Source organism: Lactuca sativa, chromosome 5 (assembly GCF_002870075.4).
Source record: "Lactuca sativa cultivar Salinas chromosome 5, Lsat_Salinas_v11, whole genome shotgun sequence".
Taxonomy (NCBI): domain Eukaryota; kingdom Viridiplantae; phylum Streptophyta; class Magnoliopsida; order Asterales; family Asteraceae; genus Lactuca; species Lactuca sativa.
The window spans coordinates 338,106,204-338,125,197 of NC_056627.2; the positions used below are offsets into that span (position 1 = coordinate 338,106,204).

General features: G+C 38.0%; 1 protein-coding gene and 1 non-coding gene across 2 annotated transcripts; one reads left to right on the plus strand and one right to left on the minus strand.

Moving 5' to 3' along the window:
* Nucleotides 1-5,061: 5,061 nt before the first annotated feature.
* Nucleotides 5,062-5,168, minus strand: LOC111921097 (small nucleolar RNA R71). The gene has a single exon (XR_002860065.1). It is a non-coding gene; the product is annotated as a small nucleolar RNA R71 (small nucleolar RNA).
* A 725-nt stretch (nt 5,169-5,893) lies between these two features.
* LOC128126142 (uncharacterized) lies at nt 5,894-16,333 on the plus strand. Its single transcript, XM_052763891.1, has 3 exons — nt 5,894-6,383; nt 6,594-6,766; nt 16,046-16,333. Exons 1-3 carry the CDS (start codon nt 5,894-5,896, stop codon nt 16,331-16,333), a joined length of 951 nt encoding a protein of 316 aa, XP_052619851.1.
* Nucleotides 16,334-18,994: the final 2,661 nt, after the last annotated feature.

The window sequence follows — 18,994 nt, forward strand, 5'->3', positions numbered from 1 at the left end:
CAAGGAAGGGCACACTGCCCGTTTCTATAAGGCACCGACATGACCAATCACTCAAGTCCCTGGAGTCGGGGTGGGCTAGGCATGTCATGGATACGGTGAGGCTGGACACTACAAGAGGGACTGCCCTAAGGCAAGGAATGCTGGCGGCATAGGAAGAGTGCTGGAAATAGGGCAAAACGAAGCAATAGCTGATCCCACGGTGGTTACGGGTACGTTTCTCCTCAATAACGCTTATGCATGCATACTCTTTGATTGTGTTGCGGAAAGGAGTTTCGTGACTCATAAATTCAAACACATATTAAAACAGAACCCTAAATCACTCAATAAGATATTCATAGTAGAAATGGCAAACGGTAGAACAGAAAGCACAAATGATATGTACATAGGTTGCACACTAACTCTAAACGAATTGAACATTCATTTCAAATTGATCTAATGTCGATCAATATAAAGAGCTTTGATGTCATCATCGGTATGGATTGGTTAATCTTACACCATGCCGATATTCTTTGTCACGAAAGGGTCGTTCGCCTAAAGCTGCCAAGTGGTGAAACTCTTGTCATTTATGGTGACAAACCCGGTTCCAATTTACAAATCATCTCTTGCGTCAAAGCCCAGAAATACCTACGTAAGGAGTACCATGCCTTCTTAGCCCACGTAGTAGATAAGGAAAAAGAAACGAAAGGCATCAAGGACATTCCGGAAGTCTGCGATTTTCCCGATATCTTCCCTGAAGATCTCCCAGGAGTCCAACCAGAACGACAAGTCGAGTTCAGGATCGATTTAATTCCTGGAGCTACCCCAGTAGCTAAGTCGTCGTATCGTCTAGCGCCAGTTGAGATGCAAGAATTATCCATCCGATTAAACGAACTGCTCAACAAAGGATTCATCAGGCTAAGCTTCTCACCTTGGGGAGCACCAGTCCTGTTCGTAAAGAAGAAGGATGGATCTTTACGCATGTGCATCGATTACCGGGAACTCAACAAGCTCACTATCAAGAACCGATATCCCTTACCACACATTGACGACTTGTTCGACCAACTCCAAGGAGCGAGTTATTTCTCGAAGATCGATTTGAGATCTGGGTATCACCAGTTGCGAGTCTTGGAAGGAGATGTTCCCAAAACTGCCTATTGAACACGTTATGGTCACTACGAGTTTGTAGTGATGCCCTTTAGATTAACAAATGCACCGGCAGTGTTCATGGACTTAATGAATCGAGTGTGTCGTTCATTCCTGGACAAATTTGTGATCGTGTTCATAGACGATATACTCATCTATTCAAAGAGTAAAGAGGAACATGGTCACACCTCCGACAAATCTTGGAAAATCTAAGGAACGAAAAGCTATACACAAAATTCTCAAAGTGCGAATTTTGGATTCGGAAAGTAGATTTCCTAGGTCACGTGGTTAGCAAAGACGGGATACACGTAGACCCCTCCAAAGTAAAGGCAATCGAGAACTGGTCAGCTCCCAAAACCCCAACGGAAATCCGACAATTCTTGGGCCTTGCGGGCTACTATCGAAGTTTTATACAGAACTTCTCGAAGATTGCGAAACCAGTTACCACCCTGACCCAAAAGGGTGTTACTTACAACTGGGAAGAAAGACAAGACGTTGCATTCCAAACACTAAAGCAAGCTCTATGCAGCGCACCTATATTGTCCTTACCAGAAGGAACAGAAGACTTCGTGGTCTACTGTGATGCATCTAATCAAGGTCTTGGATGTGTTCTAATGCAACGAGGAAAGGTCATCACCTACGCCTCAAGACAACTTAAGACGCACGAGGTCAACTACACTACATAAGATCTTGAACTAGGAGCAGTCGTTTTCGCGCTAAAGATCTGGAGACACTATCTCTATGGCACGAAATGCATAATTTTCACCGATCATAAGAGCCTTCAACACATTCTCAATCAAAAGGAACTCAACATGAGGCAAAGATGATGGGTTGAACTGCTCAATGACTACGAATGCAAGATTCGCTATCACCCAGGAAAAGCGAATGTAGTAGCTGATGCTCTTAGTCGAAAGGAATACTCAGGACGCCGAGTGAAATAATTAACTATGATGATCCATTCACACCTGTCCACACAAATCAAGGAAGCTCAGAGGGAAGCCTTGAGAACAGAGAACGTGTCAGGTGAAGCCTTAAGGGAGATGGATAAAAATCTTGAAGTCAAGGGTGACGGAGTTCGTTACTTCGTGGATCGGATCTGGACACCGAAGTTTGGGGGATTCAGAGACGTAGTCATGAATGAGGCTCATAAGACTCGATACTCCGTGCACCCAGGTTCGGACAAGATGTATCTGGACCTCAAGAAACTATATTGGTGGCTGAACATGAAAGTAGAGATCGCTACCTATGTGGGCAAGTGTCTGACATGCACCAAAGTCAAGGTAGAGTAGCAAAAGCCGTCGGGATTACTACAACAACCCGAAATACCCGAGTAGAAGTGGGAACGGATAACCATGGACTTCATAACCAAATTACCCAAGACAGCAAGTGGGTAGACACCATCTAGGTAATCGTAGATAGATTAATAAAATCCGCACACTTCCCACCCATAAAGGAATCCGACAAGATGGAGAAGCTAGCTTGAACATACATCCGAGAGATTGTACGACTACATGGTGTACGAAACTAGACATGAGTACTACTTACCATCCACAAACCGACGGTCAAAGTGAGAGGACCATATAGACCTTGGAAGATATGCTAAGAGCTTGTGTAATCGATTTTGGTAAAACGTGGGATACCCATTTACCACTAGTCGAATTTTCATACAACAATAGTGATATTGCCATATTTATACTTAATTTTAGGCAATATTTAAGTACATTTTTATTAAAAAGTTGGTAATTTGTTTAGAATAATGGTACTTATGAGCTTAAACGTTATTTACAGCAAAAAAGAAGACATTTTGAAGAAAAGGGACTAAAAGCGTTAAAGAAAGAAACTTTGGGAATTAAAAGAGTAAAAGTGAAGAAAATCCGGAAAAAGATTATTCACGACGTGAGACTTAAAGGATTCACGACGTGAATAGTTGGTTCTAGAAGATATGTACGCGGGTGAAGGAATCCTTGATGAGCACGGTTATCTACAACTCACGACGTGAATTTCTTATTATTCACGACATCAATTTATGGATATCAGCAACTATATATATCCTTGACCATTACGAATAGAGAAAACTTTTGGTTGGAGAGAGGAGTTCCAGAAGGCGATTTTAAGGAGAGAAAAGTTCTGGGCAGAGGCTTTCAACACCAAAAAGAGTGAAGGTCCATAATTTAGTTTAATTTAGTTTATTAAGAACATGTTTCCAATCAATTCAACTTGTGTTATTTTGTTAGTTGCTATGATGAGCAGCTGAATCTAGCTACTCTTGTTTAGCTAGATGAAGCTTCTAACTTATGAATAGCTCAATTTTTATGGATTTATTTAGTTTGTAAAATTGCTTGTGTTTGATTTGTATAACCTAGCATGCTTATGTTTGTTGCTCTAATTGCTTGATTGCATGTTCTGTGTAGCTTAGTGATCATTAACTGCATGAACTTGTTTACCTAATGATTTAGTGAACATTGAATTATTAGAGCTAAGATTGACCAATCTTAGTTAGTAATTAGAGTAAATAAGTTTAGCTGTGCTAGAGAGCGTGTATTGTGACCATAATTGTGTTTATATAAAATCTTACATAGCATATTTACATTCATAATTAGTTCTGTGTTTAATTGTGTGTGAACATACATGGTTTGACATGAATTAGTTAATTATTGGTAAACTTAGAACTAAATTACTAATATAATTAAAACCAACTAGATGATCCATAAACATTAGCTAGCCATAAGAAAGAAGTGGATTCAAACTAAACAAGAGTGTGTTTTACTTATTGAATTTGATTTAAGTTCGTCTGATCTTGTAAAATCAGATAAAACCCCTTTTAAACTTATAATTAGGTTAATTTAATAGTAAGTAAAATAATTAGTAACACCGTTCCCTGTGATCGACACCCGACTTACCCAAACTATACTGTAATCTGACTAGGTACACTGCCTATAATTGCATAGTTAGTTTAAGTTTGTTAGGTTATAAATATTAAAATTAGTGGGTACTTTTGTGCACATCAAGTTTTTGGCGCCGTTGCCTGGGAACGGCTTAGATTATTAGTTTATTTAGTTACATTAGATTAACTGATCCCTTTTTGTGGAATAAAATCTACAAAAAGGTTAATTGGTTATTTATTTTTGTTAGCTTAGCTTAGTTGATTAGCATATAACAAAAAAAAATATTTTCTGTCACAGAGTTCACGACGTGAGTTTTAATAAACTCACGACGTGAAAGCTGAGATTTCAGTTTTTAGTATTTTCTTATTTTAGTTCAGTTTTACGTTTTTTTTAGTTTAGCAAGTTGCAGGAGTTCATGACCAGAGGCTCAAACACACCCTTGGTGCCACCACTTGAAGATCCCGAGTCTGCAATTCACAAGAAAAAGACACCCTTACAAGAATTAAAGTCAGCTTTTTCAAGGAAGTCGGGAAAGAAGATAGGAGAGTCAAGTTCATCCGAGAGGCACAAGAGCAATTTTGAGCACTTGGATCAAACACCCGTCCAAACCGAGTCCGAATACGATACCGAGCCGGAATTTGAAGAACACACGAGCGAACCCGAGAACGAGATAGCAGCAATTGAAGAGATGTCCATGGGAGCTTACAAGAAGCGGGTCCGAGAAGATATGACTCCCGGTTTAGTCCAACCCGCAAAACCTGCCACTGCCACATTCGAGTTGAAGGGGCACATATTGACTGCACTGAAAGATATCCCATTTTTTGGGAAAGATCATGAGGATGCTTTTAAGCATCTAGATGAAGTCAACGACATTGCGGATTACTTCAATGTCCCAAATGTCAACAGAAACACAATCTTGCTTAGGATGTTTCCCATCACTTTCAAAGGAGCTACTAAGGAGTGGTTAAAGTCACTTCCACCGGGTATAATTACCACTTGGGCTCAAATGTGTGAGCAATTCCTTGACCAGTTTTGCCCGCCATCCAAGATAGCCAAACTCAAGAAGGCAATAGCCAACTTTGAGCAACAGCCGGGGGAGTCATTATACGAAGCATGGGAGCGGTACAAGGGCTTGCTCAGAAATTGCCCTCAACATGAGCTAAATGTGCAACAAGAGATGTCGATCTTCTATGATGGGGTCAACGTTATGACGAGACAACTCCTTGATTCTCAAGGACCTTTGGCAAAGAAAAATCCAAGGGAGGTTAAGGAGCTGATTGAAGAATTCGCGAAGCACTCTAGCGAATACCACAACCCTAGGCAAGATGGAATCAAAAGCAGTGGAGGGTCCCAAACTGAAGAAATAGTAGCTGTGATGGCTATGCTGAATAATTTGGATCGAAGGATAACACAAATGGACCGGTCAATACATGCCATAAGAGTGGGTTGCGAGAGATGTAGTGGTCCACACTTGACCAAAGATTGCAATTTAGATGAGTTTGGGAACATAAAAGTTCAAGTGTGCTACTCAAGCGGGAATAAGTTTGATGAGGACTGGAGGAAACCGAAGAAGGAGTGGCTGCCATATGAAGAGTATAAGAAGCAAAAAGAAGAGAAGTATAGGCAGACAGGTCGAGGCTTTTATCAAAAGGAGCAGCCACCAGCCGAGAAGAAACCCGATCTAGAGACTATGTTGATGAAGTTTATGGAAGCTTCAGAAAAGAGACACGATGCCACTGATTCTGCTATCAATGAACAACAAAATTTAATTAAGAATCAACAAGCCTCCATCCATAACCTTGAAGTTCAAGTTGGTCAACTAGCCACTCTAGTTCATGAGAAGTTATCCCCAACAAAATACCGAAACAAAGACCCAATCTCATGTAATGGCCATAGACACCGAAGAAGAAGCCATCTCTGAGTTCCTGGAGGCATTGAAAGAAGAACCACAACAGCCCGATCCAAAGATGAAGAAGACCAAGCTCGAAAATCATGAAGCTGCTGAGTTCCAGAATTCACGATCTGAACCTTATATGTTCACGACGTGGGCCCGTCATGAACATAAAAAATCTGTAGTTGGTTCGGCTTATCAGCCGCCTTTGCCTTTTCCTTCCCAAGCTACCCTTAGTCCACTAGAGAGAGAGCACAGAGAGTTTGTCAAGCATGTGAAGGGGATTCCGATTAATAATCCCTTTGTCGAGTCCTTATCCAAAACTCCCGAGCATCAAAAATTACTACAAGATTTGATAGACACTTGCAAGCAATTAAAGAAACAGTCTAAGGTGGTTCTAAGTGAACAAAGCTCAAAAGCTGTGTTGGGAGAGACACCAGAGAAGATGGGGGATCCTGGACGCCTCACTCTTCCGTGTGAGTTTGGTAATAAATTGAAGGTTAATGCTTTAGCCGATTCTGGGGCTAGCATTAATTTGATGCCTTTTTCATTTTATAAAAAATTGGAAATTCAGAAGATGAAGGCTACGAAAATGACAATTCACATGGCGAACCGTTCAGTGACACAACTCCGGGGCATAGTGGAGGATATTTTGGTAAAAATTGTAAAATTTGTTTTTCCAATAGATTTTGTAGTAATGGATATGAAGGAAGATCCTGATATTCCATTTATCCTTGGCCGTCCATTGCTTAACCCTGCTGGAGCTCTTGTTGATATCCGCAAGTCTAAGCTCACCTTGAGAGTTGGAGATGAAAAAGAAGTTTTTGGGATAGAAGATGGTTTCCCAAAGGAACATTTTCAAGAAGAGGTGTTCACAATTAACAAAGACAATGAACTAGAAGAACTGGAAAAGCTTATGGAAGAAGAGATCAAGGCAGTTCATCAAGTCAAAAGAACAAAACCTAGAGCATCTGTTCCATTTTTGGTTGAAGTCATATCTTACAAAAGTCCACCTTCTTGGGTGAGCAAAGAGGAGGAGGAGATGACAAGTGATGAAGAGGAGGTCACTTCAAGAGTGACAAAGCCGGTGGTGAAAGAGGAGGAGGATGCGATGAAGTGCAAGGAAGAAACTAAGGGCACAAAACGCAAACCTGAAGAAGAGGTGAAAGTTAAAAAAGAAAATTCAAAGAAGGCATACAAAAGGCGAGTTCAAGTTTACAAGAGGCGATTCAAGGAACAAAAGATCCTAGTGGTGGATTCTTCCGAGGACTCAACGTAGGAGGCACGGAGTCCAGCTCAAGACTCCAAGAAAAAGAAGCGCTTCTCGAGAGGCAGCTCGAGTTTGGTTTGCAAAATTTTTTTTCTTTTTCTTTTTGCATATTAGTTTTAAAAACTTAGATCAAAATCCGCACACTTCCCACCCATAAAGGAAACCGACAAGATGGAGAAGCTAGCTCGAACATACATCCGAGAGATTGTACGACTACATGGTGGGCCAATATCCATTATCTCTGACAGAGATAGTAGATTCACCTTGCGATTCTGGAAGTCGCTAGAAAAATCTCTTAGAACGAAACTAGACATGAGTACTGCTTACCATCCACAAACCGACGGTCAAAGTGAGAGGACCATATAGACCTTGGAAGATATGCTAAGAGCTTGTGTAATCGATTTTGGTAAAACGTGGGATACCCATTTACCACTAGTCGAATTTTCATACTACAATAGTGATATTGCCATATTTATACTTAATTTTAGGCAATATTTAAGTACATTTTTATTAAAAAGTTGGTAATTTGTTTAGAATAATGGTACTTATGAGCTTAAATGTTATTTACAGCCAAAAAGAAGACATTTTGAAGAAAAGGAACTAAAAGCGTTAAAGAAAGAAACTTTGGGAATTAAAAGAGTAAAAGTGAAGAAAATCTTGAAAAAGATTATTCACGACGTGAGACTTAAAGGATTCACGATGTGAATAGTTGGTTCTAGAAGATATGTACGCGGGTGAAGGAATCCTTGACGAGCACGGTTATCTACAACTCACGACGTGAATTTCTTATTATTCACGACATGAATTTATGGATATCAGCAACTATATAAATCCTGGACCATTACGAATAGAGAAAACTTTGGTTGGAGAGAGGAGTTCCAGAAGGCGATTTTAAGGAGAGAAAAGTTATGGGAAGAGGCTTTCAACACCAAAAAGAGTGAAGGTCCATAATTTAGTTTAATTTAGTTTATTAAGAACATGTTTCCAATCGATTCAACTTGTGTTATTTTGTTAGTTGCTATGATGAGCAGCTGAATCTAGCTACTCTTGTTTAGCTAGATGAAGCTTCTAACTTATGAATAGCTCAATTTTTATGGATTTATTCAGTTGGTAAAATTGCTTGTGTTTGATTTGTATAACCTAGCATGCTTATGTTTGTTGCTCTAATTGCTTGATTGCATGTTCTATGTAGCTTAATGATCATTAACTGCATGAACTTGTTTACCTAATGATTTAGTGAACATTGAATTGTTAGAGCTAGGATTGACCAATCTTAGTTAGTAATTAGAGTAAATAAGTTTAGCTGTGCTAGAGAGCGTGTATTGTGACCATAATTGCATTTATATAAAATCTTACATAGCATATTTATATTCATAATTAGTTTTGTGTTTAATTGTGTGTGAACATACATGGTTTGACATGAATTAGTTAATTATTGGTAAACTTAGAACTAAATTACTAATATAATTAAAATCAACTAGATGATCCATAAACATTAGCTAGCCATAAGAAAGAAGTGGATTCAAACTAAACAAGTGTGTTTTACTTATTGAATTTGATTTAAGTTCGTCTGATCTTGTAAAATCAGATAAAAACCCCTTTTAAACTTATAATTAGGTTAATTTAATAGTAAGTAAAATAATTAGTAACACCGTTCCCTGTGATCGACACCCGACTTACCCAAACTATACTGTAATCTGACTAGGTACACTGCCTATAAGTGCATAGTTAGTTTAAGTTTGTTAGGTTATAAATATTAAAATTAGTGGGTACTTTTGTGCACATCAATAGCTATCACTCCAGCATTAAAGTTGCTCCATTCAAAGCCCTCTACGTTCCGAAGTGCAGATCACCACTGTGCTGGGCTGAAGTGGGTGACACGCAACTAGCCAAGGGACAACTACCCGACAACACTCTTACTGGTCCGGAGATCATAAGCGAAACAACCAAGAAGATTGTAAAAATTTGGTAACGATTAAAGGCTTCAAGAGACAGACAAAAGAGTTATGCAGACAAAAAACGGAAACCCTTGGAATTTCAGGTCGGGGACCAAGTGCTATTGAAGGTCTCTCCCTGGAAAGGACTAATACGTTTTAGAAAATGTGGGAAACTAAAACCAAGGTATATTGGACCATTCGAGATCCTTGCAAGGATCGGCCCGGTAGCCTACAAACTTCGTCTACCGTAGGAACTCGATAACGTACACCCTACCTTACATGTGTCGAACTTGAAGAAATGTTTGTCCGATGAGACCATCGTCGTCCCTTTATACGAAATCGAAATCAACGAGAGTCTCCACTTTATAGAAGAACCAATTGAAATCATGGATAGTGAAATTACAAAAAAACAAAACAAAGTCGCATACCCATCGTGAAGGTCCGCTGGAATGCAAAGCGAGGACCTGAATACACCTAGGAACGCGAAGATCAGATGAAACACAAGTACCCACATCTTTTTCCCTAATCCACAAGTGTTTTTCTTACATTAAATTTCGGGACGAAATTCCCTCTAATGGGAGGATGATGTGACAACCCGATATTTCGACTCTATGTAATGACCTAAAAAGTCAAGTATTGTAACCACTTTTGAAATAATGAAATTAACTTTGAAAATAAAATGTACAAAAGTCTCTATTGGGTTACCTACTATGTTAAATATTGTGTCAAGGTTTACAGAAATACTAAGAACACTAAAATACGAGTTATAACGAAGAAGTTATGACCATTCTAAGATTTCCAACGAAACCGGCAACACCGATGAAACGAAAAACGCGAAGTTTCAATACAGTAGTTTTTAGCTTTAAGTATCTAAATGAAAGTTGTAGATATCATTAAACCATAAACGTACGTAAAAAGAACGTCCAAATCTCACTTCGTATGAGGAAGTTATGATTTTTCCAAGATCCGGATATAGTAGTAGACAACTAAAAACTCGAAATAGAGATCGAGAGATGATATGGGCATATTTAGTTATAAAATTCATGCATTATCTTAATACTTTATGTTGATTTTATCTCATTTAATGAAAAAAATGTGCTTAATTAGTCTATAATTTCATTTTTCTGCAACAATGACATGCTCGGATTGAAAAGGAAGCGGAACTAGTGATTGGAAGCTTGGATCTTGGATTTTGAAGAAAGAAGGATGTTGTTGGACAACTTGACCCCTCGTCAGTGTTTTGACCATATCTCATGAAACGTAACTCCAATTGACGAGATTCAAAATGTTCTGAAAACTAGACACAATTTCGGACGACTTTCGTGTTTTGAGAAAATGTTGATTCCAAATGGACTTGACGAGTAAGGCATCAACTCGACGAGTTGGTAAGAAGTTTCACGGTTCTTGACTTTGCCTTGCCGCACACGGGGTTTTAAGTGACGGACTCACCGAGTAGGTCACTGGACTCGACAAGTCACCTCTGTTTTGTGAAAATCTATACAAAGGGACTTTCAGATCGATACCCTAGCATATAGATGAACCCTTGGAGGCCAATTGTCGACTAAAGGTGCTGCTGGAGCGTGGGAAGCTAAGGAATCAACCCTACATTCAATTTTAAGGAGAATCAAGAGACTTTTGGCCGAAACAACCTAAATAAGAATTTAATGTCTCAACCAAAGTAGTGCAACGGTAAAAATTCTGGCAAAAACGGACGTCGGATGAAGAAGTTATGGATTTTTAACGGGTTTTCCCAGTCCCGGCCTGTTAAAAAAATAATTAAAAATAAATTCAAAATTTGCCGACGAAGTCTAAACGAGAGTTGTAGAGTATATTCTCACCTACGCATGCATATAAAGAACGTCGAAAACGGAGCTCGTACGCGAAAGTTACGGATTTTACAAGTTTAAGAGTCAAAATCCGAGACGGTCAGGTCTGTCACACCGTGACACAGTTTACCACGACCCGGCAAGTGACTGAGGGCATCCCATCAATGGAAGAGGATAAAATCCTGCTCACCACAACGTGACACAGATGGTCATGACGTGACATACCAGAAATGACCCTATAAATAGAAGCTTAAGGGTGCCGGGTTTGGTGCTCATCTCTTTCCATTTAAGTTTTGTTACTCTGCATAATTACCTCGATAATCCATCTCGAAGCCCCGGTTTTCACACTTAAGTTCCAAAGGAAGGTTCTACACTCCCGAGATTCCCGAGAAAATCAACTCTTCCAAGTCGAAGTTCTGCTCGATTATCATCTCGCTTTCTCCCAGCAATCAAGTGAGTTCATACCCCTATAAACAACACTTTCAAATGTTTTATCAATGATTTTATACACTTTTAAGGGGGGATTAGGGGGGGGGGGGAATACAAGTAAACACACGGTTATTATCGTGTGTAACATAAAGTTTCACTATATACTCTTTTAACAAGTAAATCATATTTGATTCATAACTACTACATGGGAACTTTCGTATGCAATATATCTTCTCAATGACATCTTGTCTTTTGGAAATAAAACATGTTTATATATATACGAATCAAACACGTTATTTATACTTTAAGGATATGTGATCATTTATGTCAATATAAATATTATACTTTACATAACAAGTGAGCATTACACTAGGGTTTACTATACGAACGAAACACCCATTTTGAAGAACTATAATAGGTATAGTTTACGAGAAAATCATGAACATTTACATACTAGAAACACTATATCAAAGAGATATTTTCATACACATGAACAAATGGACATTTTCATACGTAAATCTGTTTTATACTAAGTTTTGTGAGACATTTCACGTACTTTCGAGTATGCATTTTAAGTCATGTATTATATACCAAAATCCCTTGTAGGAGGAGCGTGATACTTGTGTATAGATCTATACGGGATTGAAAATCCCACAGCTAAGCTGTTAGCTGCTGCTAGGCCGACAGGCCTTGGGTGACAAACGTCATAACTTTCCAACGCTTGAAGAACGTTGTTATAGGCATCTTGGTCAAATAGCATGGTTATAAGACTCACATGAAGTATTAAAAACACATTGATTTACGGGGTTTTCCGAATGCCTTAGCGATTTATACATAAACCTACTATTTTAGGCATGAAAAGCACTATTGCATTACAAGTTTTGAAACAATTAAACTACCATCTACTCTAGTAGAAAATATGGGATTTTCTAGGAACATTCAAACATGTACAAACCATTTCATTCTATTTCATACAAACATTGTTACTAAATACTTATGAACTCACCAGCTTAAATGCTGATCTACTTTTTCAAAACTACTTGTATTTCTCAGGAATTCAGTAAAACAAGTAAACAAACAGCTTTTGAAGAAGGGACGCTGTGGCGTTAGTTTAGTTTCATTTTGACATCGTATTGTAATTTGTTTTAAAACAAGTACCTTTCAACAATGTAAACTTTTAAAATTATATATATGATGGTTGTACTACTTTCTTTACTATGTATTCAATTGTTATGATACTACATGAAGTCATCCGCCCTCGAACGATTCCGCCATTCTGGTTTGGGGGTGTGACAATGTCACAGGATAACCATAACACAATTGAAAATGTTGACGAAGTAGCACTATCAGTTACATATCCATTTGAAGTTTTTCCAGAACTCTTCATCAAAGCACGTTTCTTTGTACTGCAAAATACACCTAAAGTGCATCCATATGTCGAGTAAGTATATTGCTAATTGCATATTCTTTATTTGTTTGATTAGTTGTCCATTTATTTATACAATCCAAATTAAGAGCTTAATTCAATAATACATTATTAAATTTGTCACTTAATATGGATACATGTAAAAGTATGTTCATTAATTAAACACTTAAACAGGAAAACTGTAAAATATATGGATAACTATATATAATACATTAACACAATGATGTATATATACATGCATAAAGTATGTTGGGGTCTTAATACATTAAGCTAGGAATTTTGAATTAACTCATTTACTCATTATGTCCATATTAGGTAAAAAAAATATATTCTAACTTTTATTGTTCATCAATATATGCATAGGCGACACAAGATGCATCTAAAAAATAAACATCCCATGAAAAGACAAGCATTGTTAGAGAAAGATAACAATGAAGTTTTAAGGAATTGTGACAACTGGGAAATTTTGATTAAGCAAGGTTTAACATGTAGCTATGTATAAGTATAACCACGATGTAAACTTGATGCAATAAAACTTTTGAAAGTTAAAAGGGGGAATTATTCATATAAGCGTATATATTTATGTATTTATGCATACTTTGAGAATCACATTGGTAGTAAACACTTAAAGGTTTAGCAAACAAATCAAATTGGTACAAATCATGGATTTAAGAACACTACTTTATAGTTAAAGCCTAGACCCCACCAAGAATGAGATTTCGGTCCATCTAAGACCGAAATCACCCTCCCATATAAAGTATCAAACTGTAAACGCAATCCTAGAACATCCTAGGACCGAAAACTCTAAGATTCAAGACCACTATGGCCGAAAAATCAATTTATGAGGGAGTTAGGATCGAAATCACCCATGGAACAAGGTGATTTTGGTCATGTATGGCCGAAAACTCCAAGGTGGTCCATCATAGAGTGATTCCAGTGGGATAAAAGGATAAGGTTTGAATTTAAGATGTGATATCTCACCCTATTTCCCATGAAAACTCGACAGTATCCCAAGCAAAACATCCAACAAATAAATATATTACCCAACAGATAACTAAGTAAAAGTCATATCAATTAGCCTCCTTAGAATGCATGAGATCACTTACCACAAACACGATCATTCCCATTTCATCTGCTCTAAACCTCATTTTCTCTCAATTAACCGAGTGCAAGCTTCCAAGTTCCAAAAATCTTCAAGCTTTGTTCTTAGATTTTGGTAAGTAATTTTGAGATTATCTAGCATTCTATACATTATTATGTTAAATTCATCCTATTTACACACAATATTATGTGTTAAACCCTTAGGATAGTATCACCTCCAAGGAAGTTCATCAACTCCGTTAAAGAGTTTAAGCTTATTTCATCTTTTCAAAACAACCCACAAACTAGGGGGGTGGGGGGATACAAGCTAAATACTTGTTGTTACTTCTTGATTTTGAAGTATAGAACATTATTTGCTCAAGTGAGGATAATCACTACTTTTATACAATATTTGTGATGAATTAGTTTTGATATGCAAAGTTAACCAAAAAAAAATATAACTTATCATATGTTACAAATATCATCAAGAAAATATGATTGTAAACTACAAGGTTTTGGAAACTTTTTACTAAAAGATACTTTTTCTAGCAAAAATAGTTACATTTTAGTCATTTACTATTTTGGTGGGTTTCAACCCAAAGATATCAAGTTTTAATTTCATATTTTGACAATAGACAAGATAACATCTTTATATTTATATAAATGATTATATAAATAGTCTCAACAAATATACAATATAAACTATAATTGGTATAGTTTGGGACTCACAAAACCACACTTTCATTTCAGAAGAACCATATATTTTTTCAAAGGTGTAATTATTTTACAAGAAAATAGAGTCATAGTTCATATAAATCTGTTGATGCTCTTGTGAGACGTTCCTTCACCGTACCTACCTAGTGTACTTAAGTCCTGCATTATAACTAGAGTCTCCTTGAGGGAGATCGAGATAGTTGTGTATGGATCTATACGGGATTGAAAACCTCACACCTCAGTTGCTCGCTACAGTTAGAACGACAAGTCTAGGGTGACAAAAGTCTACCTGCTCCGACGCCTCAAGAAGGTCATTCAGGCATATTAGTCCTATTAAGCATGGTTAGAATAGCTCACATAGGGATTAACAAAACGACTTGGTTTATGGAATAACTTACAATTCATTAGTTTTATAAAAAGAAATGAATCTACATACTATTTTCAGTACAACGTTACTTACAATTTTGTCTTAAGGTTTAAGACTACAGTTCATATTTAAGAAAATATTGGATTTTCTTGAAACATACATTTTTATTTCACAAGAGATACAAAGGAAATACATACATTTTAGCTTTGAGTGTCATGCTTACAACTCGTTTTTAAAGAAAATATCGGATTTTCTAGAAGTATACAAAATCATTTTACACGAAACCGTTACAAATCTTTTCTTATACAAAATGCTTATGAACTCACCAACTTAATTGTTGACACTTTTCAAAATCACTTGTATTCTCGAGAAACCAGTAAACAGGTATTCCAAACATTTTGAGGGAAGGGTGTGTTGCATCATGTTTTCTACTTTTTAGTATTTGTATTTAACTTTTGAGCAAACGAAGTTTGTAAACAATGTAAACTTGTAATCTCAATGTATGATGCTTGTGTTGCTATGATTCATTTATATTCAACTGTTATGATACTTTGAAATGACGTCATCCACCCTTGGTTGTTTCCGCTGTTCCGGTTTGGGGGTGTGGTAGATTCGTATCAGAGCATTGTTTATAGTGAACTAGTATATCAAACCATTCAAGATATACAACTATAAATACAATGGGGCTAAAACACTCTGACTACAAATATACTTTTAAAAATATCATAATAAATTAAGTAATGTGTAAATACATACAAGTTAGGGCAATATCATAACGAGAGCATAATAAAAGTATTATGATGAGTTGAAAACTACGGGTAGGCCTTGGGGTATGTAATTAGACCTTTAATAAATATAACTTGATCAACTATATTTATCCGAGGTGTGACTAACATATGTTGGGGAATGTTTGTGGTGAACAACGAGTCTAACACTTACCAAAAAAATCAAGAACTATAGAATAAAACATAAACAATTAAAATAATATAGGAGTATTTTAGGATACATACACTTAAATTCTTCATGCACTTATTACATTTTTTCACAGACATCATGGCAGGATTCTATGCACCAAGAGACCCCTCTTTCCCTAACTAGGGGAATGGTGGGTGGATCAAAGAGGATCCCGAAGAGGATCCTGAGGAGCTAATGGAAGAAGAACCCGAAGAGGACCTTGAGGAGCTAATGGAAGAAGAACCCAAAGAGGATCCTGAAGAGGATCTAGAAGTGGAGGAAGAAGAAGACAAAGAAGAGGAAGAGGAGGACTTGGACGCGGTGTCTGAAGTCATAAAGCCTCCTTCCGTCACTCGAGTCCCTGTACATTGTTTAGGCTACAATGGACCCATGCCCCATTGGGCGGAAGAATTTGAGAGGTGGAGCCGGTAGCAACACCAGCGCTCGCCATACGACATGCAACGAGGTTTCTACAACCTCAGCCATGGAGGACCGGAAGACATGGCTCTTCCTGTCATGGTGCAATGCATCTCCCACCTCTGAGACTAGACTAGAGCAATAGCGAACCAGATTGTGGAGCTAGGGGCTGCTACTGAGGCCACCAACGCCTGACACCGGTGGATGAAGAGGGATTAGCCCTGCACATATCACCTTATTGACATCCTCCATGAGGACCTTACCTCCACTCGAGCAGATGTGCGAGAGTATCACGAGAGGCACATGACTCTCAAGGAATGAGTGATTGCAGCTGAACGTCAGATAGCAGAGTTAGAAGGCGCCTCGACTTCATCCTTTGGCCAAGAGAAGACTACCCGTTCTGAGTAGGGCATGTACCACTCATATCTTGTTTTTAGTTACGAGCAAACATTAGTGCTACTCTTTCATGTACACCTTCTTAAAGGTCAATTTTCACTAAAAAGTATGTATTAAAACCATGTTATTAATTAAATAGTTATGCATTTTTATTTCATTGGATGCCACTATTTGTTATTCAATTGTTTTCTTTTTATAGTAAATTTCATTTGTGAATTTCTTGAAAATTTAAAACACAGCTAAAATTGGTACACATACATAAACAAGGCATTCAGTTACGATAATGCCAGATTCATGACTATTCTCAAAACTTATCGCCATTCCATCCGTTAAACTTTATGGCAAAAGTATGCCACCAAGGAAGTTAAACCGACGCAAGAACAACACACAACCTCACAACACATCAGCAACACCACCACCGCCACCTCCCCTACAAATGGACTCTGTAGTGTTCCAAGTTGTAGTGACCGCTGATGTGGCTGTTATCAACACCCAAATAAGTAGTAATAGAAACGGAGGAGGAAATGGGAGCAACAGCTCCAATCAAAGTGAATATCAAGGGCACTTAAGGGAATGCACTTACAAAGATTTTGCGAACCGCAAGCCCAAGCCCTTCAATGGAAGAAGTGGCGTCATTGCTCTGACACAGTGGTTCGTTTTAGGACATATTTATATGTAGTTTGGGCTAGGAAATCATTTCTATAGGTCTTACTAGGGTGCTGGTCTTGCTATGTATGTTCTAGTGCTGTTTGTGGTTGTGAAGGCTTTCACAACCATGAACGGGTATACGGTTGTGAACATGTGTTCGGCCGTGAACCTTGTTCACGTCCTGTCTGCCCCCATATATATATATATATATACATATATATATATATATGTGTGTGTGTGTGTGTGTGTGTGTCAGATAGTGTCAGTGACGTAGTAAGAGAGTTCACAGTGTAAGTGTGTGTAATCAAGGTGTACCAGACGTGTTTGCGACCCAACAATAAACGTGTGCATTGCTTGATCAATTTCTTCTTCTTCTTTATTTTGTTTCTGTTTGATTGATTTTTACTGTTTGATCACTGGTTTGGTTCCTGGATTTGGGACTCTATAGTTTGAGAAGACGGAGTCAATATTTGAAATTTGTGCCTGCCCAGAGGAGAGCAAAGTCAAATTTGCAGCCTGCACTCTTTCTGATAGGGCCCTTTCATGGTGGAATGGCCACATCAAAGCCCTAACACTCCCGATGGCGAGCTAAATGAGCTAGGAGGATCTCAAAATCATGATCCTCGAAGAGTACTGCCCAATAGGGTGAGGTATAGAAACTGGAACAAGAGCTTTGGAATCTCACTATGAACGAATCTAACATCGAAGCCTATACCACCATATTCAGCGACCTGGCAATCCTATACCCTAGAATGATCACTTCGGAGAGCAAGAAAGTAGAACGTTTCATCTGGGGGCTATCTCCCCAGATTTAGAGGAATGTAATTGCTACCAACCCAACAACTTTCGACAGCGCCAAGTGCATAACTCACAACCTCATCGATCACGGAGTATGACAAGGCATAATGACTCCCGCCCTCGAATAGGAAAAGGGAAGTGATAACAAGAGGACTTTTAGAAACAAGAAGAAGGGTCAGCCAACCCAGGAGCCCACAAAGAAACAACACGTCGTGGCGGTTCATGCTGCTACCGCCCTAGCCGCACCAGCACCTACCAAGCTATATGTCGGTACCCTCCCAAAGTGTTGTTGGATTAGTGTCTAACTTCATAACTATAATTGGTATGTACTTGACCCGATTGACATGGTCCATTTGAGTTGCATGGCATCGGAAGAATTTGGATAGACTTTTGTGAGAAAGGGATAATTATGATTTGTTAATATATTATAATTTCTAATATATTAATATGAAATCATATTATTTAATGAGTATTGATCAACACTTAATTTGGCATTAATATTGTGATCAAAAGGATATTAATTAAATATATGGGGATTGATTGTGTAAGTCATTCATTCTTATATATGTGGGCTTATGATCCATAGTTCTTCATGTTGGGACAAATCCATGGAGTAACCCATGGATACTCCATGGAGGTTTTAACCCATGGAGCATGAAGAATATGGAAAGACATGAGTTACATGGTGTAACCCTAATAGCCACAATATATAAGGACCCCATGGCTCAAGAAATTGGAACTAGTGTGTGTACACATGAGGGCTAGCCGATTTGAGCTTAGGAACCTTTTCTCTCAAGTTATTCCAAGTTGTTGGTTATGTTATCTGAATCATTT

Bases quoted from the DNA above. Each gene is read 5' to 3' on its own strand.
- LOC128126142 (XM_052763891.1), top strand. From the start codon at position 5,894: ATGGCCATAGACACCGAAGAAGAAGCCATCTCTGAGTTCCTGGAGGCA. The intron at 6,384-6,593 runs GTAATAAATTGA...TAGATTTTGTAG, and splicing joins CACTCTTCCGTGTGAGTTTG to TAATGGATATGAAGGAAGAT. The intron at 6,767-16,045 runs GTGTTCACAATT...TTCCCTAACTAG, and splicing joins AGGAACATTTTCAAGAAGAG to GGGAATGGTGGGTGGATCAA.